This window comes from Ctenopharyngodon idella, chromosome 22 (genome assembly GCF_019924925.1).
Source record: "Ctenopharyngodon idella isolate HZGC_01 chromosome 22, HZGC01, whole genome shotgun sequence".
Classification (NCBI taxonomy): domain Eukaryota; kingdom Metazoa; phylum Chordata; class Actinopteri; order Cypriniformes; family Xenocyprididae; genus Ctenopharyngodon; species Ctenopharyngodon idella.
This window is the reverse complement of record NC_067241.1, coordinates 11,591,847-11,619,594: the sequence shown is the minus strand read 5'-3', so window position 1 is coordinate 11,619,594 and position 27,748 is coordinate 11,591,847. Positions and strand designations below refer to the sequence as shown.

At 37.9% G+C, this 27,748-nt stretch overlaps 2 protein-coding genes across 3 annotated transcripts; one reads left to right on the top strand and one right to left on the bottom strand.

Annotated features, from left to right (window-relative positions):
- Positions 1–477: 477 nt before the first annotated feature.
- Positions 478–16,435, bottom strand: acp1 (acid phosphatase 1). 2 transcript variants are annotated; one of them, XM_051880785.1, is made up of 6 exons: positions 16,345–16,435; positions 14,669–14,742; positions 13,793–13,906; positions 10,389–10,450; positions 7,405–7,510; positions 478–808 (listed from the first exon to the last, which is right to left on the bottom strand). In XM_051880785.1, exons 1-6 carry the CDS (start codon positions 16,400–16,402, stop codon positions 731–733), a joined length of 492 nt encoding a protein of 163 aa, XP_051736745.1. In that variant the 5' UTR covers positions 16,403–16,435; the 3' UTR covers positions 478–730. The 2 variants fall into 2 exon arrangements, with proteins under 2 accessions (XP_051736745.1, XP_051736746.1); XM_051880786.1 differs by lacking the exon at positions 13,793–13,906 and adding an exon at positions 13,969–14,082 and having other exon boundaries at positions 16,345–16,434.
- Positions 16,436–20,542: 4,107 nt separating this feature from the next.
- fam110c (family with sequence similarity 110 member C) lies at positions 20,543–23,971 on the top strand. Its single transcript, XM_051880781.1, has one exon. The coding sequence runs from the start codon at positions 21,082–21,084 to the stop codon at positions 22,099–22,101; it is 1,020 nt and encodes a 339-aa protein (XP_051736741.1). The 5' UTR covers positions 20,543–21,081; the 3' UTR covers positions 22,102–23,971.
- The last annotated feature ends 3,777 nt before the right edge of the window (positions 23,972–27,748 follow it).

Sequence of the window (27,748 nt, the reverse complement as noted above, 5' to 3'; positions counted from 1 at the left end):
GTAAAACAGCGTCTCTATTTAGTTTAACAGCTTATCTTGGCATCAGAAAATATATTTTTAAGGGAGTTCAGGACCTCTTATCGCTCATGGTGGATGCTTTGGATGCTTCTGAGATATTGAATTTTTTTTTGTCTGTAACCACACCAAAGATAACGGTCAACTTCTGTTGCTAAATATCTTAGCGATGGGGAAAATTCTCCAGAGAGTTCCCAAAAATACGAAGAGAATGAATGAGAGAGGAAAGGCCTGGAGGATAAAGGGAAAAGTGGTGGAAATAAACATAAAATGGCACAAGAGGAAGTAAATCATGACGCATCCATCTTTCCTCATCCCTAATTAACCAAAACAACTTGGACAAGCACAATCATATTCAAAGAAACAAGGGGAAAAGCCATAAAACTTGTCATAGAAATGTACTAAAATTTTGCTGAAAAGTCTTGGTCTAAGAGGAGGAAAAAGAATTACAGGTGAAAATAATTTCAACATTTTTAGCTGGTTTATTTCAGTGAATTTCCTCTCTTCAGAGGGTATGGTCAACAAAAGCAGTTTACCACTGCACAAACAGCATCCTATGACATTTCATTACAACTTATTTTACATTTAAGACAAAGTGCTTCTCTATACGTTGCTATCATTTGGTTTGCTTATGAAGACACTGTTGTTTCAATCAGATATTTATATTTGACTATCACATGATGAGGTGTTGCAGGTTTCAGGAGTTGGTCATTTGTTATGAGTACTGCTCCAGGAAGGCTTTGCAGCACCTCACACACTGTCCATACACCGTCTCAAAGTCTTTATCACTCCCCTGCAAGCGAAAAACAAACAGAAACCATTAAATACACCAGATCAAAAGACAGCGCAGATAATTGGTTATGAGCATATCTAGCCCTATTTACTGCCTTTGTTTTTTCTCTAGAATACTTATGTGCAGTGTTGGGGGTAACGCAATACAAGTAACTTAGTTTATGTAATCAGATTACTTTTTCAAGTAACTAGTAAAGTAACGCATTACTTTTTCCAATTTACAACAAAATATCTAAGTTACTTTGTTTTCACATATATTGACTGAAGCTTTCCCGTCCCCATGTTGAGAGAAATAAAGTGCAGAGGTGTTATGTGTGCTGTGTAAACATGATGGTTATTATAGTTCTAGACTAAATGTGAACGCATTTTCTCATCTCACTTGCACAAAAACATTCAGTATTCCTCAAAACGAATAAAAACGGTGAAATGCAATCTCAGAATATTATGCAAACCTGTAATAATTAACTATATTAAATTACACAAATATACTTTATGTATTTAATCTCACTTTATTAACCAATGTCTTTGCTGCGAACCTTCAATTATCAAATTCAACCATACTAATAAACAAAAATGACTTTAGATTTAGAAATAGGAGCGTTGAACCTCCTTCTCCTGTATCTTACTCATTTCACTTTTGGTGTGAAAGGGCCTTAACATTTGCCAAAAATATAACACTTTTGTTGTTATTAAAAAAACAAAAAAAACAAGCAAGCCCAGCCCAGGTGAGAAAAAGTAACACAAAAAGCAATGTAACGCATTACTTTTCATAACAAGTAACTATGCAATGCAATTAGTTACTTTTTTAGGGAGTTACACAATATTGTAATGCATTACTTTTAAAAGTAAATTTCCACAACACTGATTATGTGCATTAGTATGACTGAACTGAAAAAATACTTTTTTTTTCTTTTTTTTTTGCCTAATTTGAGCTAAAAAGTAATACCTATGAACTACTGTTGTCAGATACTGGCAAACAGTAGAGATGCACTAGTATTACAATACAGGGCCTGGCCAATAGAATTAAAATTCTATACTATTCTGTCTATAATAAAAACAACACAAAAAAACTAAAATCAGTCGTTTTAAATGCTACAAAATGTATTTAGGCATCACAATATTATAATGTATGAAAAATATATATTTATTTTGAGATTGCTAAAGAATACATTTAACTGTGTTATTAAATTATTACTGTTGTTAAATTATTAGTGTTCATATAAACATTGATCAGCAAACATAAACAGAAGCTCAACCGTACCTGCTTGACGCGTGAGAACAAACCTTTTGCAGAAGCTCAAACGTGCTGCGTAAGACGAGAATGAACCTCATTGGTTCTCACACGTCAAGCAAACATGCTTGAGCTTCCGTTTACCACAACTGATGTGTGAGTTGATGAAAGTTTATATGAGAATAAAAGCCTAAATTAAAACTGTTCATCATATAAAGCGATTGAGTCTCTTCAGAAAATTTGGACTAAACCGCTCAATTCATATGGATTAGTTTTACAATCTCTTTATGAAGCATCAAAGTGTCAGTTGTGTTGCTGTCTATGGAGGGACAGAAAACTCTCCCATTTCATCTGTGTTTCGAAGTTGAATGAAAGTCTTACGGGTTTGGAACGACATGAGGGTGAGTAATTAAAGACAGAATTTTCATTTTTTGGTGAACTATCCCTTTAACATGCATTTCACTCTAACACCATGTCCTAACCAGACGCGATGCGACGCGCGATAAAAGGTATCTTTTCCATGTTAATCTGAGTTTTTGTCCTAACCAGCCACGACGGCGACACGCGACGATTCTATTTTAGAAACGGTTTCTATTTCTCTGCGACGTCGCGGCTGAAAAAACGACACAAAGTATGGCAATGATAATATATTAGGTACTGTTTATGTGCTTTATTTAATGTTAAAAGCGTCTAATGTGAGTTTGAATATCATTCTGTGTTCCCAGCTTTTTAGCTGTAATGAAAACAACACTGGCTAATTCACCTCGGATCTTGAAAATAAATAAATGGGCACAAGAACGTTCAAACTGTCAAATCAATGCGAACAAACAAGTGCATTCTATGACAAAGATTGGTTCAGTCACTCCGTATGTACTTTAAATAATGTTTAAATGGTATAATATTTATGAATTTTACTATGTACTTGCCCATTTCATTGTGTCTGCTGTGCTCTTGCCGAGAGAGCCCGCCCACACTCTCTTCTGATTGGCTTTTGATTGATTTTATCACTTCTCATTGTCGCATCGCGTCTAGTGTGGATAGTCAAATTGCTCGTCGCTGGAATCTTATCGCATCGCGTCTGGTTAGGACACAGTGTAAAGGCGCATCCACTATACTTTGGAGATGACGAGTCGGCATCGCCAACTTCATCTTTGCAGTGACACTGCACTGTCTCAGAAAACACTAATTTATTAATAAATTGTTACAATGTTCAGACAGTCTTCTTGTTTTTTCCGACACATTGATAATCTTTACTTTAGCCAGTGCACTGCAGCCAACTTTATGTGCGCTTGAGCACTTAATTCATATTTTAATTGCTCATTATTATGGTTTAGTACTTCTCTGTAAAGTAGAACATGTTACATTTAATATTCTTTCTCAGACCTGAAACTGATTTTCCTATACCACTCCCCAACCCCAAATATATATCTAATTAGATTAATATCATAAATGTCCTACTAGTCAACTAATGGCTTAAATGAGCGACTACTATTCGACTAAAAAATTATTTAGTATGAAGCAGCCCTAAGCATTTGGCCAGTTTTCTATTCTGCACTGGCAGAAAGGCCTACCCACTTCAGCCAGCTGGTTGTCTGCCATGAAGAAATATTAGAGAGGAAACATACAACTTTACACCTTTCAGCATGCCAAGGATTATCTCCAACAACCTCAGTGTGGCTGTGACCCACATGTTCTGAAAGCCTTCAGCTTAGTGAAACATCTTCACAATGTGTCCTTAATCAGCCCTTAGACATCTTCTCATCTAAAAGCGAGTTTGCTGACCTTCACAGATGTGTCTTGGAGAGCTGGTGGTGTGAGCGGGATGACCTGACAGTGTCTGGAGGGGGAATGCTAATGATCTCAGTTGGGGTGGCCCATCAGGGACTTTCCAATTTCTATTTCTCAACACACTCACCCGTTCCCTCCCTATCATCTCTCATAATCGACATTACTCCCTTCCAAACATCAGTTTTGTGGTTTAATCTGTTGGCTAATCATCTTTTCTGTCATAATTGGGTGTTTATGATACTTTTTGACACTAAACACCTCTGTTTAAAACATTAAATACTACTCTTACATTGGCTTTATTTTAACAAACAGAACACGCACACAGATTCATCCAGAGTTTTTGGCCTAATTGTTAAAGGGATATGTCGCCTGAAACAAGTTATAATTTTGGCATCATTTATTCACCTTATGCTGTTCCAAACCCATATGACTTTCTTTCTTTCTCTCCGTGAAACACAAAATGAGATGTATTTAATAATGTGGACACTCTTTTCCATGCAATAACAACTGAAGGAAGCTAAAGTTCTCAAGCTTCAAAAAGGATGCAAAAGCACCATAAAAGTGGTTGATCCAACTTTTGATCTATATTCCAAGTCTTCTAAAACGTTGTAATACCTTTGTGAGGAACAGTCACAGATTATACCATTTTGTAAATACCCATTTTTGAGTGCTAGCAAAAGCATGCTGTTTTCATACAATGCAAATGAGCTGCTGCTCCCAGCCGCTTTCCAAAAGAGGGCGGAGCTTTAACAGCTCGCGCTTCGGTTGCTCAACAACAACAAAGCTGGAGAATCTCAAGCAGCCAAAATGACGATTATCAGTAACGGTGTTCAGCCTTACATTGTTCAAACCGAAGTTGGACATTGATGGAGAGACTCAAGAAGAAGTTATCACTTTTAGAATGCATCTGGACGTTTCTGACTGGTTAGTGGATCAGATTTTTTCAGTGAATCAGTTCATTCAGGTATAAAACGGTTCCAAATCATTTGTTCATGATTCAGTCCGAACTGGGTCTCTTCAATCATTGTGTATCAATAGAACATCATTTTTTTGTCTGTTCCTCAAGCAAATATATTTTATGACTACACTTGTAATATTGCATGAGTCATAAGAACTAATTTTATTTCTTTATCCTTTGTAAAATTTGAAAGCCCAAATCACTGTAACTGCATGGACAACAAAAAAATCCTATTTTTGTGATCCAAGGAAGAAATACAGGCTATGAATGACACAAGGCCAGAATTTTCATTTTTGAGTGAACTATTCCTTATAATCTGTCCTCACCCACAGGACGTTAATCCAGTACGTGTTGACAGTTTGCAGAAACTCTGCAAACGGAGTACGCCTTAAACACACACAGATATCCACTGAGGAATCCTCATTCTTAAACATCAGTCGGGGGCCAGGACCACACAATGCATCAAATTCTCATTTTTTTTAAAAACCTAGACAGAGGACATGATTTATTGGCTAATTTATTGGGTAAGTACATGATTACATCTTTATCCAAGCACACCACAACCAAATAAGCAGCTTGCAGCATTCCCAAAAAGTTTTCTCTACACGATCAACAACCCTCAACCAACCACAACACTCACACACACCAATAAACTCTCTTGGAGTAATCTTAAAGGTGAAATAAGTTTGATTTAAAAAAAAAAAATTTAAAAAAAAAAAATTATATATATATATATAAAAAATATATAAATATAATTATCAAAAGTAATGAAATTGGTGAAATACACAGAAACAAATAGATAGTCCCGTCCATAAGCTCACACCATTAGTTGAGCCAATGCTGTCTGTCAATGTCGAGAGCGTCACAGTGTTTTCTGGAAAAACAACCTTACCCACAGTTGTCTTTGAACATTAAAGGATTAGTCCACTTTCAAATAAAAATGTCCTGATAATTTACTCACCACCATGTCATCCAAGATGTCCATGTCTTTCTTTCTTCAGTCGAAAAGAAATGAAGGTTTTTGATGAAAACATTCCAGGATTATTCTCCTTATAGTGGACTTCAATTGGCCCCAAACGGTTGAAGGTCAAAATTACAGTTTCAGTGCAGCTTCAAAGAGCTTTAAATGATACCAGACGAGGAATAAGGGTCTTATCTAGTGAAACAATTGGCCTTTTTCTAACAAAAATTAAATTATATACGTTTTAACCATAGACGCTCGTCTTGAACTAGTCTCGCGTAGCCAGACCTTCAGACTGACGGCAGAAGGTCTGGACTCTATCGCAGCTTTCATTGGTTAAGGACCGCCTAAGAGGACATTTGACTGACATGTAAAGCAACCAATCAGAGTTCGTTTGGTTCCACGTCATGTTTAGTGGCGTGAAAATGAAAGTCGATGTCCCTACAATAGCAGACCGGTGTGCATCTATAAATTATTCATTCAAGAACATTGTGCAAGTTTACTGCAACAATGGAGCCGCAAACTTCACATACTTTTGAAAATCCAGCGTTTATTTGATCCTGATAAGTGCTCGTTGTCACAGTTGTAAACATGACGGCATTCTTCTAAGAGGGGGTTTGGCGTCACGGCATTTGTTTCCAAGCGGACCATTAAAAAAATGCAACACACACGTCTTCCGGACATCCTGTAGAATTCAACCAACCAGATGACGACTTTGATACTGCTGAAGTGTTTCCAGTTAAGTGTGCCATATGCATCAGACGTTCAGCCAATGGTCCGTGGGCATGACGTCTGAGGCCGAGACTAGTCTTGAATTAGCTCTCTTCTTCTTCTCTATTAGAATTCCGGCAGTGTAGACGCTGCTAAGTGTATTACTGCCCTCCACAGGTCAAAGTTTGAACTAAATTGTCATATACAATATGCTAGTGCAAGTATATAACAATTAGTTCAAACTTTGACCTGTGGAGGGCAGTAATACACTTAGTAGAATTCTAATAGAGAAGAAGAAGAAGAAGAGAGCTAGTTCTAGACGAGCGTCTATGGTTAAAACGTATATAATTTTCTATTTTTTTAGAAAATGACGGATCGTTTTACTAGATAAGACCCTTATTCCACGTCTGGTATCGTTTAAAGCCCTTTGAAGCTGCACTGAAACTGACATTTGGACCTTCAACCGTTTTTGGGGCCAATTGAAGTCCACTATAAGGAGAATAATCCTGGAATGTTTTCATCAAAAACGTCAATTTCTTTTCGACCGAAGAAAGAAGGACATGGACAACTTGGATGACATGGGGGTGAGTAAATTATCAGGAAATTTTATTTGAAAGTGGACTTATCCTTTAAGCTGGGATAGAAGTATTTCCAAATAAGTAATATACAAAATGTGAAATTATGAATCATCATGAATCACACAAGATTCCTCCTTCCAAACAATGATCATATTTGAAGATGAATGTTAAGAGAGTGATGGTTGTGGGAAACATCGATATAATCTAACATTGCTAGGTTGATCCGAAATGGTTCCAACACTAGTAAACAGCTGGAGTTGGAATAGCGAGTGTGGGATGAACCCTAAGACATCATATAAACTCATCATATGATCTTAACTGGATCTTTACAATCTCTAGAATATATATATATGCATGTGTGCACACTTACATAGTACGGATCTTGGATAATAAGCTGTTTTTCAGGATCGTAGGAGCCGAGCAGCTCAATCTTGGCTTTGCTGTTTTTTATGCTGTTGGCCTTCTTGTTCAGGTCTCTGTAAGAAAACCATACACATAGCTTAGATCCTGTGCAGCCAGTGGACTGATGCATAATCATATCAATGGTGCGAGTTCTTTCAGACTTATTCACGAATATGATTTAAGCCCCAATGAAACTTGACAGGATCTGTCTGTTCTTTCTGCATGTCTCCCAGGACCAAGACATTGCAACACACACAAACAGCTGAAAAAAATCTAAATAAATGATTCACAACAACACACATAACAATGCCTGGGTACTCATGGCTGGAGTGGTTAATCATGAACGACAAGACTATTAAAAACAAACAGTAACCACTAGGGATGTGGGATCTTCAAACTAGTCTGTTGGTTGTTTGAAACAGCGGTTTTCAAAATGGAGAGAAAATACAATAATATAGATAAATATGTTTAAATAGTGCACCAAATTTGACATTACTGTTTCATTCTGGATGGATATCATGATCTTAATCAAACATTGTTCTATTGCAAGCGATTTTAATTTAGCAAGGCTGGTTTCAGATTCACCTGACAGTGATTGAATGAGTTCCTTAAGAGATATTCACATAGGATTTTTTAATTTAATTACTAGACAAAGCACAAAATCCAGGAATCTCAAAGAACTTGTGCCGGGGGTTCAGCATCTTGACCAAGAGTCTCATTAACTCCCCAGTTCAGGGATCATCCCTTCCAGGTTTGAACCTATGACCTTTAGGATTACCAGCTCAGACCTTTAACCATTAAGGCACACCACCCACTCACATAACGTCAAAATATAGCAGGAAAAATACAACAATTGATGACCTCACATGTTTATTTTCAATCTTGATTAACCCAAGACAGATAATCATCGCTAAAGCACAACTGTGAGATTTATTGCGTCGGTCTGTCGTGCCGAGCAACGGAGAAGAGAAAAGCCGAGACCTAGAACCACAAAGAAAAGACAAGGAATCTAAAGAACTCAGTAATCTTCTTAATAAGCACTGGATCTAGTGGGAACATGTGATTCCGACATTATCCACCCCGCACCCCCATCCCCCCTAAAAAACGACCCTACTGCCCCCTTTACTTCATTATACCACACTCATGGTACGGTATGCCCAGACTGCTGACAGATCCATGATATAATTCATTCACTAAGTGTTGCTCGACATAAATCATAATTCTCATGTCAGAAAGACAGTCTTTTCAGCATCATTACTCCAGTCTTTAGAATCAGGATTGATCATATATAGGCCATTCTTGGTCAGCCGCTCTCTCGCTTCGCAGAGCTGGTGAGAGGAACTCAGAACTCCGTATGATCATATACTATAAATGTATATATACACAGACACATATATTTAACTGTATGTATGTACACACAGACATACATATACCGATCAGGCATAACATTATGACCACCTTCCTAATATTGTGTTTGTCCCCCTTTTGCTGCCAAAACAGCCCTGACCCGTCCAGGCATGGACTCCACTAGACCCCTGAAGGTGTGCTGTGGTATCTGGCACCAAGATGTTAGCAGCAGATCCTTTAAGTCCTGTAAGTTGTGAGGTGGAGCCTCCATGGATTGGACTTGTTTGTTCAGCACATCCCACAGATGCTCGATTGGATTGAGATCTGGGGAATTTGGAGGCAGAATCAACACCTCAAACTCGTTGTTGTGCTCCTCAAACCATTCCTGAACTATTTTTGCTTTGTAGCAGGGCGCATTATCCTTCTGAAAGAGGCCACAGCCACCAGGGAATACCGTTTCCATGAAAGGGTGTACATGGTCTGCAACAATGCTTGGGTAGGTGGTACATGTCAAAGCAACATCCACATGGATGGCAGGACCCAAGGTTTCCCAGCAGAACATTGCCCAAAGCATCACACTGCCTCTGCCGGCTTGCCTTCTTCCCATAGTGCATGCTGGTGCCATGTGTTTCCCAGGTAAGCGATGCACCCAGGCATCCACGTGATGTAAAAGAAAACGTGATTCATCAGACCACTTCTTCCAATGCTCCATGGTCCAGTTCTGATGCTCACATGCCCACATGTCAGCATGGGCACCCTGACTGGTCTGCGGCTATGCAGCTCCATACGCAACAAACTGCGATGCACTGTGTATTCTGACACCTTTCTATCAGATCCAGCATTAACTTCTTGAGCAATTTGAGCTACAGTAGCTCGACTGTTGGATCGGACCACACGGGCCAGCTTTCGCTCCCCACGTGCATCAATGAGCCTTGGCCGCCCATGACCCTGTCGCCGGTTCACCACTGTTCCTTCCTTGGATCACTTTTGATAGATACTGACCACTGCAGACCGGGAACACCCCACAAGAGCTGCAGTTTTGGAGATGCTCTGACCCAGTCAGTCTAGCCATCACAATTTGGCCCTTGTCAAACTCACTCAAATCCTTACGCTTGCCCATTTTTCCTGCTTTTAACACATCAACTAACACCCACTAACAGGTGCCGTGATGAAGAGATAATCAGTGTTATTCACCTCACCTGTCAGTGGTCATAATGTTATGCTTGATCGGTGTATATGTAACTGTATATGTGCACACACACACACACACGCACATACATACATACATACATACACACTCATAGGTAATGCTTTTTGGGGGTGGGGAGAGGGTGTCATTTCTTACACAAGGCACCAGAATAACCAGATTTACAGGGATGCAAACCGGTAAGGGGAAAAAAGGTGAGAACATTGCGTGGGGCGGGGGCATGCTCGCTATTAGCTTTACATGCTCATTTGTAGGAATTTTTTCATAAATTTTTTATTACCCTATATGTCAAAAACTGTAATTTTTCTCACACACACACACGCACGCACAAAAAAAAGCATATCTATGGATTTAGGGTTTCCCTACCACCAAAATCCCAACTGAACCCCTGCGCATACCTCAAGTTGCTTTCGTCCATGCAGAGGATGTGATCAAAAGTCATGAAGTCATCTTTGGTGACCTAACAAACAGAAAGACTGCATAAGTAACGCATGTAACACTTCATTCACATTGTCCTGCAGTGACCCACTAAGCACGGGCCAGTGGTTTCGGCCCACAGCCACCCCTCTCTCCATTTTCCTTTCTAATTCTTCCTGTCTTTCACCAAAAGAGGCAAATCTGCAGCCAAAGGAGCACGTTGCTGGCTTGGACAAGCTCCAGGGAACATAAGCAAAGGGCCAGAGAGCGAGTAGACGTGCTGTCTTTGTCTGTTCGAACATTCACTTCCCTCACTCAAGACATGGAGTTAAGAAACGGATCAAAGCACATCTGTGGCTGCATATATGTGTGTGCATATATTGAGCAAGAACACATAATTCATCTGGGACGCCACTGCACAGAGAGAGCCATAACAGGAATATATGATTCCAATTTACAAAAACAACAAAGAGCAAAAACTTGAAATCATGAACAACACATGCGCCTGTTCCTTGTGGCTACATGTGTTTTCTTATATAATTGGGTGATGTTGATTTGTGTGAGGTCAACGGGACAAAGATGTCTTTAGTGTGAGCTCAGCTCTGTACAGCCCCGTATGAACCTGACCTCTAAAGGCCGAGCTAAAGCCTGCCCACATGACTGGAATATCTGACTGACGGCTGGAATATGTGGGTGGAAAGTTCCCGAGTTAGGAGTTTCTCTTAGCCAGACCATGTATATTTCAGGTAAGGTGATACAGTAACAGCAGTCAACTTAGTGGAATAAAGATTATTCCCATTAATACCAACAAATAATCTTACACGCCTAGCACCGGTGTTGTGCCAAAATCAGTGACCTAGAGAAAGCTGAGATTTCACTGTTCATTAATAGTCTCTCAAAAAGCATTTTGCTCTGATGTGAACATACACACATACAGCAGGGTTACCAAAACTGACAACGTAGCATTAGAGGTTACCAAAATCCAGATTTTGACCCTGCTGTACTTGTGTAGCTGCTCACATCCGACCAAAATGCTTTTCTTAAAAACAGAATAGAAAGGTTTAGACATCAGACAATGTGTCCATAATAATAATAACAATGAAAGTAAATTAATGTAAAGCTTGGATCGATTTATTAATGTCTGATGCATAAATCATCAAAATGGTAAAACACAAATAGAGAAAAGCTACAATAAAAAATGAGAGAGAAACAATAACACTCAAACAGCTTGTCTAAAAAGATTATTTCTTTAAGTAAATGAATTGTCACGCTGCACAGCTACTACAGCCACTTTATTATCCCTATCTACCTGAAACTAAATTATTTAATTTAAATTTAAGCAATATCACACAAGCAAGTGCACTGTTGTTCCAAATATCAACATGGAATTTTGTATATTCAGACCAACTGCACGACTGATGTTTTTATACAACAGTTCAATAAATAACAAGTTAACATTGAGTAACTTACGTTTTAGACACAATATTTCAAGTTACTTTTTGTTTTCTTCGCCAACTGAAATAATTCCCAATGAAGGCAAAAGTTGCGTCTTCTAGCAATGAATATGAATGAATCTTAAGTGATTCGAATCATAAAGAGAATCACTTGTCGCCACCTACTGGCGTAACCTGCAGACATAGTAACAGAAAATTCCCACCACTTAAAGGGATAGTTCACCCAAAAATGAAAATTATGCCATGATTTACTCACCCTCAAGCAATCCTAGGTGTACATGTCTATCTTCTTTCAGATCAATACAATTGGAGATATATTTAAAAATATCCTGGCTCTACCAAGCTTTATAATGGTAGTGAACAGGCCCCCAAAAAACACATCTATTCATCATAAATATAATCCATTCGGTTTCAGTGAGTTAATAAAGGCCTTCTGAAGTGAAGCGATGGGTTTTTGTTATACTTTATTAAGTATAATAGCTAGCTTCCGGCAGACGGCCGTACGCATTGATTTGCGGTGAAGAGTGACCTTTGACCCGACGCATGACACAATGATGAATGCGGAATAGCAGAGGATAGAGCAAAACAAAACACCGGTCGCAAATTAGAAGTCTAAAACGAGAAATTTTAAAGAGAAATGTCAGAGGATTTCGATATAAGAGAAGAGGAGCTTCAGTTTGTTGCCCAGCCCTATTTGTTTGAACAGAGAGAGGCGTCTAAGCTTACGATACTCCTACTTTCTGCGTCATACATCGGGTCAGGGGTTACTCATTTGGCGCAAGTCGACATGCACAGTATGCGTACGGTCGTCTGGCACAAGCTAGTTATTTTAAAGTTTTAAATATGGATATTTTTCTTACAAAAACCCATCGCTTCGCGTCAGAAGGCCTTTATTAACCCCCTGGAGCCGTATGGATCATATGATGGATGGATGCACTTTTTAGGCTTCAAAACAGGCCCCCCGGGGGTTCACCACCATTATAAAGCTTGGTAGAGCCAGGATATTTTTGAATATATCTCCGATTGTGTTCATCTGAAAGAAGATAGCCATATACACCTAGGATGGCTTGAGGGTGAGTAAATCATCGGATAATTTTCACTTTTGGGTGAACTATACATTTAAGAAAAAAGCGTTACGTTTCCCGCCCAGCAACAACACCAGTACCGCTTCTCTGGAAATAAGGTTTGTTATCTTTAATTGGTCTCTTTATGATTTATGTATGTGCTATAAAGAATATGCTTGTGATACATTACAGACCAACTGTGTTTTATCAAAATACATACCAAACACTATTTGGAAGCCAATTCAAAACAACAAACTCTGTGGAGAATTTTCTCAGGAAATGTACAAGAAAGATGAAAAATGTCAGAAAACACAGAGGGAGATGGAGAAGAGGGGTCAACAGCAGATAGGCAGTGGATGCCTGTCAAAATCAATTTATAGGCAAGAAGTTAAAAATAAGGAAGAAAGATAAAACATCTATGGTGTGTGACAAAGATAAAGTGCTTTTGGCTGTAAATTATGATTAGATAATGCTCACAGGAGTTATCCTGCCAAAACTGGCTTTATTTGTGTATCTGCAAGGTTTCCGTATGAGTGACACTGACTGAAGTTAGTGAAATTTTGATAAATGTGTCATTTATATCGTACTGTTCAACAATACTGTGCTGAAAGCTTCTTTCACTCTTTCTCCTCCATCTATCCACCTTATTTTTAATGTAAGAGCATCAACTTTCAGTTATTACGCTGCTTTATATTGCAAACTGGTATTTGTTATCGTGGTATTTTATCTTGTTGTCGTTCTCATTAACAAGTAGTTTTTACTGCTAATTAACCGGAAATCTTGCATATTCAAAGAAAACCGCTTACCTCCGCGTTGCAAAATAAGGTGGATAACATATGTACACACAAAATCCCACATCTACAGTACCTGTCGTGCCCTGTGATCTGTCTCTATGCCATGTTTCCTGAGGCAGGCCAGACCACGGGCGTCAGGAGCGCTGCCAATATTCCAATCTGAGGTGGCACCAGAGTCTATAACCCACTGTAACACACACACAGAGAATATGTTTCTAGCGTGGATTGCTAATCAGGACCCCGCCGTACCTGCCGCGCCACGTGCCTCATGGTCACGCCATGTCTCTTCATGCAGGCCTGGCCGCGGTGATCCGGGGGATTTCCAATCTCATAGGTGGACGTGGCGGCACTGTCTATTCTCCACTGAAGACACATATACACAAAGCATTGATGATGAAATTATACACATTATCATGCATAAACACAGAACAGAACAGAAGATAGCATTTATCTGAAGAACTAGGCCCATATATATGTTACTCTATAGAGGTTTGTTGCTGCATGAACAGTGGGATCATGTTGGCCAAGTATTCACATTTGAATATTTCTGGCCTTAAACATTAAGGCTGGAATGAATCCAACACCATTTCTTTGTATTCTGGCTCACAAGGCTAAGGTTTTGACTCTTATTCTTCTTGTCAACCTTTCTGAACAGCAGAATTTCATATTTGTCCCAAGTTGTGCAACCTCAGCAAATAAAGTCAAAACTCCATAAGAACAAGCATACCTGGCAAATAAAAATGATCATGATACTGATACTCCCATCCAAAGATCCAAAATCACTTTGTAACATACCTGTTAAGACCAACCAATTACTTTCATCCAGAAGATGGTGCACTGTCGCAATCACTTCACTGAAGCACATGCGATTATTTTTTGTGTTTTTGTAAGCTGGGACTATATATTGATATATCATTCAAATAAAGAAGCATCACATGCAGCAACTTACCTTGTCCACAACCCCGTTGTCTGTGGCCATCTTCCTGAAAACAGCCTCAGCAATTGGGGATCTGCAAATATTCCCTGGGTATTGAGGAAAGGGAAGAATTGTATTGTTTTAGTAGCCAAAGGTTTACATGCGACCAAATTATGTCAAATTTTAATTTTTTTAATATTGTGAAATATTTTTTACAATTCAGAATAACTGTTTTCTATTTGAATATGTTTTAAAATGTAATTTATTCCTGTGATGACAAAGGTGAATTTTCAGCATCATTACTCCAGTCTTCAGTGTCACATGACCCTTCAGAAATCATTCTACTATGCTTATCTGCTGCTCAAGAAACATTTCTTATTATTATCAATGTTGAAAACAGTTGTGCTGCTTAATATTTTTGTGAAAACCGTGATACATTTTTTTCAGGATTCTTCGATTATTAGAACGAGTAAAAGAACATAGAAATAGAAGTTTTTACTTTTAATCACAACATATTTTTGCTGAATTAAAGTATTCATTTCTTCAAAAAATATCAATATTTCTGACCCCAAACTTTTGAACAGTAGTGTATACTTCTATATTTTATATAGGCTACTTTCTTTGATTATTTGCCATAAAATAAAGTAAAAAATTGCCAAATAAATTAATAAATACAAATAAATTAATAAAATCCATAGACAATAAAGCATAAAATCTTATTAAAACTGTAAAGTGGATAATAAAAATTACTCTCATAACGTTATGAAAATGTGTAAGTTTTACTAAATAGGATTAGTTTTTTTTTAGTCCAAACTAGGGATGTGATGTTGAGAAAATGTTCCCACCAGTTAATCGACATGTGACAACACCGGTAATACCGGTGTCCTCTTTTTTTTTTTTTTTTTTTTTTAAACCGCTTAATGGGCAGTTCACATATCTCGTCTAAAAACGCGTGGAAAGCGCGGCCACGTCGTTCTCCTTGTTACCAAAGCGCTCGCGCTCCCATGGCGTCTGTCATTGCTATGCAGCCTTGAACTGCGCTCTCTGCGACGAGGAATGTTTTTGACATGAAAAATAAAAACTCGCCCTGTAAAGCTATGATCAGCTGATCGGCTGAGCTTTCGATGTTTTGTTACGGAAAGGCCGACTTTCACTTTCAAATTAACGGCAATTGCTTGAATGGTGGGTTACTCTTACTGAAAAACACTCGACAAAACGACATTTTTTGGCATAAGTTGTGTGTGTTATGGTTCATTAAGAGCAGAAGAGAACTCGATACTGGCGCGATAAAGTGGAAAATAAATTAACCTCGGTGCCGCGGTGGGCAAGTGATGAAACCGGTGTTACGACTGAACACCGGTAACACCGACTACCGTAGCAAGCCTAGTCCAAACTGTGTTTAAAAGAATAAACATAAGGGTGATCAATGCTGAAAACATACATATAGCTTTAAGTGCCAATATCAACACGAAGTGTTCATTAATGTATGAATGGAGGAGATCTGCGTGTGATTGCATCAGTATGCCGATACCATACAGCTCACGATGACAGCTTTCATTCACTGAACGAGGCCAGTGAAAGAGTGATCATTGACTGAAACAGTGATGATAGTTTGACTGTTTCCTCCAGCTGAAATGTTACTTCATCAGCTTCCCGTCTAAATATCACAAGTTAGAGAAGGTCTGGCGATATTTTATAATATTTCTTACCCAAGCACACGAACAACACCGAACTTCCACCGGGAGCCGCCATATTGATTACTATCATAGGTCCCCGTTGAGGGTTGGCCGAAGTTCCGCCTGTTCCAAATTCGCCAACAAAAAAAGTTTGTAGGTGTTTGAGGACATACAGTATATAAAAGTGTTGGAGTGAAAGCAGTTGCAATAAATAGTTGTATTTTTAAGATATTATTAGTAGTGTACAGTATATGTGTGAAAACCTGACCTACATACTCACACTTAGGCTACTTTCAATTTTATTCTCTCATACATCATAAAACATATAGCTATGAAGTCCTCCAACAACTTACAGAAAAAATAAATAAATCATGTATTTGTGGTAGGCCTATTTACACATTCGGCCTAAAGGCAGCACAAAGGCTGCATCTAAAGTGCCATATATAGTATCACACAAAGGATCCAGAGCATAGTTCTAAACAAATGTCTTGTATTATGTTTTGCCAGGAGGCCTAAGCTGCACAATAATGGTTAAGAAAACTTTCCCTGGTGTCTTTTCAGGATTGTATAAGCTTTATCAGTCCTGATTCTATTATTGGTATCATATCCCACAGAATAGCGTTTACAGATCTAGGTGGTCAGGTTGTAGGAAAGTCCTGTTTTCCAGACCATATTTAGAGCAAGTTTAGATTGAACTATTTTTCACTCAGCTGCCCGGCCTGCTTAGCTTAGCCATACTTTCTCTGTTATAAAACCAGATTATACTTCAGGGTATTGATCGTACACACCAGATGAGTGAATTTACTACACAGCAAAATATATGTGCACGCACATCTAACAAAGTCAACATAGGCAACTCAGAGAGAATGTATGGAAGTAGGCCAATGAAGACAACATAGGATCTATGTTGAAATGTAACATAAATCTATGGTGGTGTTGTAAGCATATGATGAGGGTTTTTTTACGTTACCATTTTACATACATTTATTTGGTAGACACTTAAATAAAGCACCGCACAATGCATTCAAGATATATTTATTTCAACAGTATGTTTACTGGGAATTAAATCAATGTCTGCCACTGTCGACGCAACTTTCACATTTCCTGAATAGAAAATCATAACATTAAGGTTAATTTATTTAAAACAAGTGCTTTACATGTTCATTTTATTTACATAGAAATAAAAAGGAATTAAAAAATAAATAAAAGTTGATTTTAATGTTACAGAAATTAATGTTACAGAATATGAATTTGAACAATCACTTTGTTAAATATATGTGTAGTATGGAAAATGTGATAAAAAAATTGGTCTTTTTATACACTACCATTCAAAAAAGAAAATACTATAAAAGTAATTCATATTTTTCAGCAACTATGCATTAAATTGATCAAAAGTGACAGATAAATGCAGCCTTGGTGAGCATTAGAGACTTCTTTAAAAAAACATAAAAACTTCTGAACAGTAGTATACGTGCACAAAGGGATTCCTAATTTCCTATGCATGCTAAAAAGTTAACAATCTGGTGATTCCCATAAAAAATTCAGTATTTGTAATTTCACTCTAGAGATACTTAAAGGTATATCAGCTTTCCTCTTTTGGCTTTAATGCATATAACACTGTCAAAGAGAATGACCAGTGAGAGATATAATGAAAACCATATTCCAGGGTCAGTGACTCAAGCAGTGCCAAACTTTAAGGGAGGTGATGTATGAATCCAACTTACTGAGAAATCCAGGACAGCTTCTCACAACAGCAAAACTGAAATCCATTGACATTGTCGTTCTATTGGTTTTGACTGAACAGAATTATTATGCAGCACAACTACTTCCCCCCCAACTTTTAGTGTTAGCACATGAGCCAGATATTGATCTATACATCTTGATCTGTGCAGCTTATACATGCTGTATTCACAAATTAAAATTCAGCTGGTTTGCAGCTGTTCCGTACACAAATCTTCTTAAGGTTTACTTCTCGATAATGACCAAAGCATCAAACTTTCATTAATTATGTCTTCACGTTAACATCCTTAGCCTCGCATACGGACACAATGTGCTGTCCTCAGGAAATGCCTGTCAGAATTGAGCAAATGAAAAACTTGATTCCCAAATTGTACTTTCCGTGTCTGCACTTCATCTTCTTAACTTGTGAGTGAACTCTAACAAAATCTTTACAAAATGATGATCATTTGGTCACATCATTGATGCATTATCGATACCTAAATACCCTTGCCAATCTAGTAAGGTTGTTGTGTTAAGAGACACAATCGTAACTCACTCCAGACCTAAATTATTAACCTTGGAGGTCATACAATCAAATTGCTGTTTCCTATCAGAAATCATTTGTTCAGAAAAACCTTGAGCGATCCTTCTAAGTGTGGAATGGACAAGTCACAACCATTTGCTTTGTGAGATGTGTAAACAAGGTTAACAGAAGGTTGTGGTTTTGGTTGTAATTTGTCATACTGTGGTTTCACATATTATAATTCATATGTGATGAACAGGGCTCTGTATTTGGGAGTAACTCTCATTGTGGCCTTCAGGAGTTTGCATTTAACATACCACTATCAATGTGATACAGTCTGTATACAATTATAGTTATTAAGGGTTATATGTGATGCAGAATGCATGAAGATTTAAAAATGTTCATGTGTTTCAGACCAGACTGACATGATAATGAGTCTCACCCTATCTCATCTGGATCCACAATTTTGGAAACTCTGAGGTCAGAGAAGCCATATATTGGTTTTAGTGTACTGCTATTACTTTGGGTACTTTCCAGCTTACTGCACAGCAGGCCCCTTAAAACACATAAATTACATCCACACAAATTCCTCTGGTTCTGACTGGGTTGAGTAAAGAAATGAATTCTGGGCTTCACTAAGTTGCTTTTTCTGAAGTCTGTGTTTTAGTGTATTTTGCACATTGCGCAATGCACAGACACTCCACAGTCATCCAGCCAGGGGAAAGTCTTGCCAGGGTGTTGTTACAGGGGTTTTGATGTGTTGCTATGCGGTTGCTAGGGTGTTTTGGGTGGTTGCTTACTGGCCAGAGTCATTTTAGTTGTTTGCCATGTGAAAATCATTAGACTAGCTTAGAAAAGTCAGAGCAATTCTAAGTTATATTATTGATTCAGAAAAGGTATGACGAATTAAAGGTTATTGAGTGCTCATCACGCGCCCTCTCTCTCGCAAACACACACAGTACATCACCTCCGCTAGTCTGCTGCCATCTACTGGTTTCATGAAGATCCTGCTTTCATCTAGATCTCCTCCCAATGTCATTCTGCCATATATCTAAATTTGTAGGATGTTTTTAATTAGAGCATGAGTGTAAGCCTATTACATTTTATGTGTAGTGCATGCGTCGCTTATTTTCATTATAAATAATGACACTTAGGCTATGATAGGACCTCCTAGGATGGTCCCATGACCAAGGATACACCAAACAAAAGTTCAGCAAGTCAGATCTGTCAAAAAACGTTTTCCTTTTTTTTTTTTTTTTTTTTACTTTGACAGTACAACCCTGCACAAAAACCCCCCACACAATGCATAAACAGATGTTGAGGAAAAAACAATAATCAAATCAATAATGAAATAGTATCTAAAATTGTCACTATTGCAACAGTCACAAACGAAACGTGGTGAAGTTTCGGTTGCGACATCTTTGTTTTTTTGGGTATTATTCAATAAATATTAGTTTTTGTGTGTGTACAACTGTTCAGAACTGTGCTAGCTAACCATGTGCTGATTAGCATCTTTGAGCTAGGCTCAAAAGTATCTAAAATTGTCACTACCGAAACATGTGGTGAAGTTTCGGTTGTGGCATGATGACATCACTGTTTTGGTAGTGACAAAAGGGAACACATAATCCTTTATTTAGGGAAAATAAACACAATTTTAGTACAGTTGTGCAAATCATTAAGATTTTAGTATGTTTTAGTATGCGAGTTAAAATTTTGTAATGTTATGTGGTCGCTGCCAACACATTACTGTCACTACCGAAAATGTGCAGTCAGGACTGAAACATGGGATGTTTTATCAGAAATAAAGTATATTGAATTATCAACTAAGATGTTTGGTTCAATGTATATTCAAACTAATGAATCCTTAACTTTGAAATCACTATGATAAACTTTATGCCTTTTAACAAAATTGGATTCAAAGTACAACAAATCTCATAAATTACACTTGAAATATTGTTAAAATTTTAATTGTTATTGATTTACGTGTGAAAACTTTTAAATAAAATAGAAAAAAATATATATATTTACAAGGTCGATGTAATATGTCAATGTAAGCCTTATTAAATCTTGGCAAATTTGAGGAGAGGAAAATTACAATTGAAAATACAATATGAGAATTATTAGAAAAGTGTACCTAGGAAATTATACAATCTGCATACATATAAAATTTGTGGAAAAACAAATTTTTTTCAAGATGTTTCCAACTCCGACTTTGAAGCAATTCTGTAGAATGGCCCGTACATATATATACAAGCACAAATTACGAGCCGTTAAGTTACAGTTTCCCGTTTCCTGACAGTATTCCTCAGACATCTCTTGTGCCGAGCTCGCGCTGCCTTGACCTGTTAGTGGGTGGAGTAGGTGAGCAGTGTGAACAGGTAAAGTAAAGGTGTGCGTCAGTACTGTGCGTTCTCTTCTATCTACTAACTATCGGACCCCTCAACACATTTTACAACAGTTGCGACATTGCTGTTGTGGATTTAACACTAATTTAACACTGTGGATTTAATACTAATCTGGACTGCATAATGCTGAAGAAAACGCAAGGCTCGGCCGACGCGGATGCGTCGCGCATTCTTGTGAAGGGGCCAGAGTTTTTGAGGAGACAGATGGAGCGAGAAAGCGAGGCGAATAAAGGACGCATCAGTGCGGTGGAGAGGTTGGCAGCCACTAAACCTCAATATGTAAAAAGCCAACAAGTGGTCGGTTCGACTCAGGAACCGGTTATCAGCATCGGGTCTGCCTCCGTGAGTAGTCAAGGGTCTTCAAACGGGCACGGTTCCGTTAAGAACTCAACTAATGTTGATGTTAAGGACATACAGTCGCCTGAAGAAGATAGCAATGTGGTAAGACGTAGCAGCTCGAAGAAACGACCGGACTCGATTTTATTATACAGACAGAAGTGTGAACTCATGAGAGGATTGCCTGGCGGGAGTAGGAGATTGATTAAAAAGTCATTATTCTCTCTTAAAGAGAAGACAAACGCATTTCCTGAGACGCGAGGTGGTGAGTCTGACGTTGAGATAACTAACAGAAAAGACCTCACGCTTTGCTCCACACGTAATGACTGCGGGAAAGAGTCCACTCAGCTAACTTTATCCATCTCAAACGGGAAGCCAGGTGAGACAAACTATGTGCTGAAAGGACCTCCACACAGGAGACTCGCTGAAACCCAAGAGCAGGAGCGCAAGAGTCGGAGGGGGGTCGCGCGATCCAGCTCTGACATCAGCTCGCGCTACTCGAAAAACTTCGCGGACTTCGACGCTTTCTTCAAATACTGCGGGCTTGAGGGTGACGTAGTTGAGTCCCTGGGCAAAGAGAACTTTTCCGCGCGCTCGGAGGACCTCAGCTCCAGAATCCGGAGCACCAGCGTCTCAACGTCAGATGACGGATTCTCGAGGAGCAGCGACGGCCTGCAAGAGGAGGAATTACAGGAGACTGTCCGTCAAGGGACGTCAGTTGTCGAGCGCAACGCTCGGATCATCAAGTGGCTTTACAGCTGCAGAAATGCAGCGGAGTCGGGAAAGACTCTGCGAGATCTGGATTAAATTGGGTCATGATAAACGTGCTGTAAGCTATTTTTTTCCCTATACAACGCATAATGTCCTGGCTACTTGACTTAAATATACTGGGCATATGTATATGTGACATCCCTTGACTGTTAACAACAGAAAAGAGAGTCCCGCGCGTTTTTAGCCAATCAGAAAACTAGCAATCAGTCTGGCTGATTCGGCTAATTCACAAATTCTAAAAGTTCTTAAAGGGTTTTAGGATGTTTTTTTTTTTTTTTTTTTTCAACATAAGTTACACACATTAACATTACCTCACACCTGAATTTTGAAGCCACTGTTCTTTGTAAACATAAATTGCTAACAAATTGCTATATATAAGGACTACAACAGTTTTGTCAAACATTTACACAACCTTGTGGTATAGTCTTTATTTAGCAGCTTGTTAGCAGCTAGACTGTAATTTCTGTTGACTTGAACATTTCTTAAAGTCCCCCTGAAATCAAAATTTAAGTTTTTTAGCTTTTAGTATGAATATGTTAGCCTTAATATTATGAATAAGCTGCTGTGTTCCAAAACAATGACAAAATTCGCATTTAGGAGATATAAGCATTCAAAATTTACAGTCTCTCACTTCCGCTAAAATAGATCATGGATTTTGATGACATCACATCGCACTTCAGCTTCTCATCAAATCTTCTGTCCAATCAAATGCTCTCTAGAATCTGTAGTCCCGCCCCCTCCTACACTATCAACAGACACTGAAGCTGCGGCTGAAATCGGTGTCTGTTGATAGTGTAGGAGGGGCGGGACTTCAAATATAACTACAGTATATAGCGAACTATTCATACAGTGTAAATATACCATTGACGCGAATCAAGTCCGTTTCACGTTAGTATAATGTGAACCGCGGCAGCGTGAGCACAGGGACACAAGAGCTCAGAGCGGATCATATCCGCGAGTCAGCTCAGAACACGAAAGATATCGGACCCATTTACATTCTGCACAGAATGCTGTATTTTAAAGTGATATAGAGGAGATTCGGAGGAGAAACTGTTAGAGATTAGAAGGAAATAGAGGTTTTACTGAGTTTAACGTAAAAAAAGGGGCGGAGCTGTTCAATATATCCTGCCCTGTCTTCCTGTTTCAGTTGAAATTACGTCAACTCATTGAATAATGCTGCGCGTTCCAAGACACTTCAGCGGGCCTTTAAATGCTAATACAGACTTTATTTTACCCATTTTAAACGCCCATTCTAAAAACCCTATAGAAAATTACGTAGAGAATGCAAATTGCTAATTCTCTTGCTGGTTTTAGGACCTCAAACTGCTGTATTCGTTCAAGCTTTTTTTGGTTAAGCATTTTCTACGCCAGTACTTGATCCTGGTTAATTATCTACCTAGATATCGTATTACTTGATTTTATAACAAATTTAAAGTTGTTTTTATATTTCCATTGCACTGTATTATGTGAAAACTGCCTTTGCACTCAAATCTATAGTTTACAGACACAATTGTCGTTCAGGTCAAACAAGTTATGATACACGTTAGCTCTGGAATGCAGAAAGTAGCCCTGGTCCTGAGATATGGAAAGATATGGTTTCAAACAAGCAGTTTTGTCCATTGTTGCGTAACAGCGGAAGCGATGAACAAAAAGCAAGTACATTCACATCCAGTGTGGGTGTATAATTTGTGCCACTGTCAAATAAGTTCAAAGATTAGGTGTCTGTTTACCCTAACTGAATACTGACTGTTTAGTCATGTCTTCCCTGACTCACTATGCCTTAAATTGCATAAAATAAGTCTGAAGTAACTTGATAAGGTATTGAGTCAAACATCCTTACACAATATGTAAAAATGCTGCATGTATGAATATGAACATGTCAATAAAATAGTTTCTTACTTTTCTAGCACTGTTACTGTTATGCAGTTTACTTTAGGATAAGTTGTTGGGTTATAGTAGTAGTGAAGATTATAATGAACAAGCAAATAATAGTCTATAATTTAATGATCATAAATGCATATTTATAATGATCAAAATATGAATGTTAACTAACTGAACCTAGTGCTTCCTTTTTTGAAGATTTTTTTACTATTGAATGCAGTGTTTTCACATGCACACAAAAACTGAGCCCTCTGGCCTTCTAAATGCAGACTGTAGGGCAGGTTAGATCTTGCAGAAGGAGTGTTCGTGGCCTTTACACTACTTTAAATGATTTTGGAAATGCAGTCTTTTTTCAAATACAAAGAGGCTGTATGACTGAGGTTTTGGAATTGTCTCTGTTAAGATAATTATGAATTACGAAACTCTTCAAATAGGCTAGTGGTACGATTTAGCTGATGTCCATTCTGATCAAATGATACAGGAGTCAAGAAGACTTATTGGCACATTAAAAAGGATACCATTCTTCATTTACTGGCAATAAACCATAAGTTACTTGCTTAAGTATTTATGTGCACAGCATGGATGTACTGTAACTTTCAGCTTGGTGTCTCACTGGTTGCTCTTTTCTCATGGCAAGATTTCTCAGCTCGGTTTGGACTTTCACCAGGGTGGGGTTTTACCTGGCACAAATATGAGGAAATTGTCACAATGCCTATCAGTAAGGGCTTTAACCCTCATGTACTGTTGCGGGTTAATTTGACCCATTTTGATTATTGAGTTGTCGGAAACATCAGTTAACTTATGTTTTTTTTCTTGAAAGTTTGTGACTTTTTCTCATTTAGGATCATGAACATGCATGCAAAGCTTCAACACGCTGATGTGTTTTGACATATACACACAAAATTTTGGTTATGTTGGTGATGTTCGCGGGTCAATTTGACTCGCATATTTTAATGTTCTAAGGCAACTGTACAGACCCAAAACAATAAAATTTCTTGGTTATAATTTATTTTAGGTTTTTACTACCCAATGAAGCTAAAAAAGGAGCTTTTCCTCACTTATTTCAATACACAAAAATATTTTATCAGCCACAAAATGAGCTATCATTTCTTTTTTCATTCTATCTGAACTACTATCTAACCTACATTGTTTTTCTTGAAATTTTGTGACTTTTTCTCATTTAGGGTCATGAACATGCATGCAAAGTTTCAACATGCTGATGTGTTGTGAAATGTGATTACAGAAATTTTAGACGTTCTTACTGTTTGTGGGTCAATTTGATCCATATAGACAGCCAATCAAAAGCAACTGTACAGACCCAAAATACAAAACACTTCTGTGTTGTATGTCAGAACTCCTCAACTCTAGTACTGAAGTGCCAGTGTCTTGCTGATTTTAACAACTTTTTATTTTCAAAGTTTGTGAAAATATGAAGTTGTTTTACCTGTTAATTGTCTGTCCCACTTTTTGAACATAGATATGAAAATGACTTTTCCAACTTAAATTGTTAAAAATCTTGAATACTTCAGAGCACAGACTTAAGTTTGGTATCTTTTTAAAGGGAACACTTCATAGATTATTGTAGAAGTAAAAAAAAGTTGTAAAAGTAAAGTTTTTAAAAAGTTATAAAAGTTTGTTTATGAAAATTTAAAATATATAAAATATATTTTTTATATTTTATATGAAATATATACAGGTGCTGGTCATATAATTAGAATATCGTGAAAAAGTTCATTTTTTTATTGTAAATTATTTTAAAAAATGAAACTTTCATATATTCTAGATTCCCTACATGTAAAGTAAAACATTTCAAAAGTTTTTTTTTTTAATTTGTTGATTAGAGCGTACAGCTCATGAAAGTCCAAAATCCAGTATCTCAAAATATTAGAATATTTACATTTGAGTTTCATTAAATGACCATCCCTACAGTATAAATTCCGGGTATCTTTTGTTCTTTGAAACCACACTAATGGGGAAGACTGCTAACTTGGCAATGGTCCAGGAGACAATCATTGACACCCTCCACAAAGAGAGTAAGTCACAGAAGGTCATTACTGAATGGGGTGGCTGTTTACAGAGTGTATATCAAAGCATATTAAATGCAAAGTTGACTGGAAGGAAGAAATTGGGTAGGCAAAGGTGCACAAGCAACAGGGATGACCGCAAGCTTGAGAATACTGTCAAGTAAAGCCAATTCAAACACTTGGGAGAGCTTCACAATGAGTAGAATGAAGCCGGAGTCAGCGCATCAAGAGTCACCACACTCAGACATCTTCAGGAAAAGGACTACCAAGCCACTTCTGAACCAGAGACAACGTCAGAAGCATCTTACCTGGGCTAAGGAGAAAAAGAACTGGACAGTGAACAGTGGTCGAAAGTCCTCTTTTCAGATAAAAGTAAATTTTGCATTTCATGTTGAAATCATGGTCCCAGAGTATGAAGGAAGACTGGAGAGGCACAGAATCCAAGCTGCTTGAAGTCTAGTGTGAAGTTTCTGAAGTCAATAATGATTTGGGGGGGCCGTGACGTCTGCTGGTGTTGGTCCATTGTGTTTTATCAAGTGCAAAGTCAATGCAGCCATCTTCCAGGAGATTTTGGAGCACTTTATGCTTCCATCTGCTGACAAGCTTTATGGAGATGCTGATTTCCTTTTCCAGCAGGACTTTAGCACCTGCCCACAGTGCAAAAACCACTTCCAAGTGGTTTGCTGAGCATGATATTACTGTGCTTTATTGGCCAGCCAATATGCCTGACCTGAATCTATGGGATATTTTCAAGAGAAAGATGAGAAACAGTCAATCCAACAATATACAGATGATCTGAAGGCTCAATAGTGCCTCAGCAGTGCCACAGGCTGATCACTTCCATGCCACACTTCACTGATGCTGTAATTTGTGCTAGGAGCAAGTCATTTGCTGTAATATGTCCTGCCGATCAAGTATTGAGTGCACAAAAGAACATACTTTAAAGAACTTGAACTTTTCTGTTTTGCAAATCCATTTTTTGATTGATCTTAGGAAATATTCTAATATTTTGAAATACTGGATTTTGGACTTTCATGAGCTGTACGCTCTAATCATCAAAATTTAAAAAAAAAAAACTTTTGAAATGTTTTACTTTACATGTAGGGAATCTAAAATATATGAAAGTTTCATTTTTAAAAATAATTTATAATAAAAAAATGAACTTTTTGATGATATTCTAATTATATGACCAGCACCTGTATTTTACAAAACACGTTCAACTCTAAAACTTCAAGAAAATCAAAGTTAAATATCTGAACAAGTTCTGTGCCAAATTTTAGGTTGATAACTCAACAAAAAGTCTCAGTAAGATTTTTTGTGCGCAGTACCAAACTTTTTCACTAGATGACATCCAGACTCCACCAGTGACCATACAGTGGGGATCGAAAGTTTGGGCACCCCAGGTAAAAATTTGTATTAATGTGCATAAAGAATCCAAGAAAAGATGGAAAAATCTCCAAAAGGCATCAAATTACAGATTAGACATTCTTATAATATGTCAAAAAAAAAATTAGATTTTATTTCCATCATTTACACTTTCAAAATAACAGAAAACAAAAAAATGGCGTCTGCAAAAGTTTGGGCACCCTGCAGAGTTTATAGCATGCACCGCCCCCTTTGGAAAGCTGAGACTTGACAATGTCATGGATTGTTCTCAATCATCATCTGGAAAGACCAGGTGATGTCAATCTCAAAGGTTTTAAATGCCCAGACTCATCTGACCTTGCCCCAACAATCAGCACCATGGGTTCTTCTAAGCAGTTGTCTAGAAAACTGAA